The sequence below is a fragment of the Alligator sinensis genome, unplaced genomic scaffold, assembly GCF_000455745.1.
Source record: "Alligator sinensis unplaced genomic scaffold, ASM45574v1 scaffold709_1, whole genome shotgun sequence".
In the NCBI taxonomy this organism is placed as follows: domain Eukaryota; kingdom Metazoa; phylum Chordata; order Crocodylia; family Alligatoridae; genus Alligator; species Alligator sinensis.
Window position 1 is genome coordinate 379430 of NW_005842208.1, and position 1964 is coordinate 381393.

General features: G+C 66.0%; 1 protein-coding gene across 1 annotated transcript in view; it reads left to right on the top strand.

Annotated features, from left to right (window-relative positions):
• LOC102373903 (zinc finger protein 420) overlaps positions 1-1726 on the top strand; it is a 7912-nt gene extending 6186 nt beyond the window's left edge. The window contains 1 exon segment of the mRNA XM_025207771.1: positions 349-1726. Within this exon segment, the coding sequence (XP_025063556.1) occupies positions 349-1726 (1378 nt within the window).
• The last annotated feature ends 238 nt before the right edge of the window (positions 1727-1964 follow it).

Consider the following 1964-nt stretch of genomic DNA (forward strand, 5'->3'; position numbering starts at 1 on the left):
GGGCAGGGGGTGGGAGGTTCCTTAATGCTGCAGCAGCGGCCTGAGTTCTGCCCAGGGCTGCCCCCAGGGAGCAGGGTACAGCCCAAAGAAAATAGGGGGTCACCTCCACCCAGCCTCCCTGGCGCTGCTGGGGAGCTGGGCTGGGCTGCTTGGGGCTAGGGTGGCCACTCTGGGGCAGGGAGGGTGGCATATGCTGTGAGGAGGGCAGGGTGCAGAGCTCAGGAGGGGCAATGCCCCCAGGTCCTAACCCCAGTGCTGCTGGCGCAGGGAGCTGGCTGAGAGGGGCATTTCCCATCACCCGTTACTCCTGACCTGACCCCCGCCGTTCCCATTTTCCCTCCCATACAGGGCCATGGAGGCAGAGCCGCCCACATCCCCACCCCCCACTGGCCCCCCGGTGCCAGAGCCGCCAGCCCCATCTGTCCCCCTGCCCCCGCATCGGTGCACCCTCTGCCGATGCCGCTTTGCCCGGCCCCATGGCCTCCGACAGCACCGGCGCCGGCATCATGATGCACCTGGCCCCCCAGCGGGCACTGAGTGTGGGCACCAGTGCCAGGTCTGCGGGAAGCGGTTCAAGTTCCCTTACTACCTGGCACGGCACAGGCTTACCCATGGTGGGCATGCGCCCTTCCAGTGCTCTCTATGCCCCAAGGCCTTCCGCCGCCCAGCCCACCTCACCAGACATGAGCGCACCCACGCCCGCCAGCACCCTCCCCGCACACAGGTCAGGCACCAGGGTGAGGGGCAGGTGCCACCAGCAGGCGTTGACACTGAGGAGGAGGAGGAGAAGCAGGTGCTGCTGCAGGAGGACTGGACCCTGTTGTGCCTGGCCTGTCATGAGGCCTTTGAGACCAAGGGCGAGCTCAAGGCCCACCGGTGCTTCAAAGCCCAGGGCCAGGCAGGCCTGGGGCTGCGGGTACCAGGCTCCAGGCCACACCAATGCGATGTCTGCCACAAATCCTTTGCTCGGCCCTGGTCCCTGTCACGCCACGCCCTGGTGCACACAGGTGAGAAGCCCTTTGCTTGCCCAGACTGTGATATGACCTTCCGCCTGCCCTCCTACCTCAAGCAGCACAGCCGTGTCCACCGTGCTGCCCCTACTGCCACTGCTGGGGGGCTGCCGCACCAGTGCTCATGTGCTCCCAAGGGCTCCCAGCAGATGGGGGAGCTGGCACTGAGGGGCCTGGAAGAGGAGGAATCTGTGGCCAAGGGGCTGGAAGGACCCCGGAAGACACATACATGTGGGGTGTGTGGAAAGGCCTTCAAGAGCCGCTATGACCTGGGCGCACACGGGCTCATCCACACAGGTGAGCTGCCTTATGCCTGTGCCCAGTGTGGAAAACGCTTCCGGCGCCCGTCCCACCTCACGCAGCACCAGGTGACGCACACGGGCGCCCGCCCCTTCCAGTGTGTCCTGTGCCAGAGGGAGTTCAAGCGCCTGGCCGACTTGGCACGCCACCGTCAGGTGCACCAGGGTGATCGCCCGCACCGCTGTGCTCTGTGCCACAAGGCCTTTGCCCGTGCCTACAGCCTGCTGCGACACCAGCGTGGGCACCGCTCACCCCCACCCACCTCCCCCACTGCCTTCCTCAGCAGCTCCTGCTTTGACAGCCAGGACGACTCGGCCTTCCGTGCCCACCACCCCAACGAAGAGGATGAGGAGGACATGGACCAGGGGGACATGGAGGGGGAAACTGCCAGGAGGGAGTCTGCTGGGAGGCTGTGATTATCAAGTGGGGACACCAGCGTGGGCACCGCTCACCCCCACCCACCTCCCCCACTGCCTTCCTCAGCAGCTCCTGCTTTGACAGCCAGGACGACTCGGCCTTCCGTGCCCACCACCCCAACGAAGAGGATGAGGAGGACATGGACCAGGGGGACATGGAGGGGGAAACTGCCAGGAGGGAGTCTGCTGGGAGGCTGTGATTATCAAGTGGGGCTGTGGCACCTGTGGCGGGGGGGGG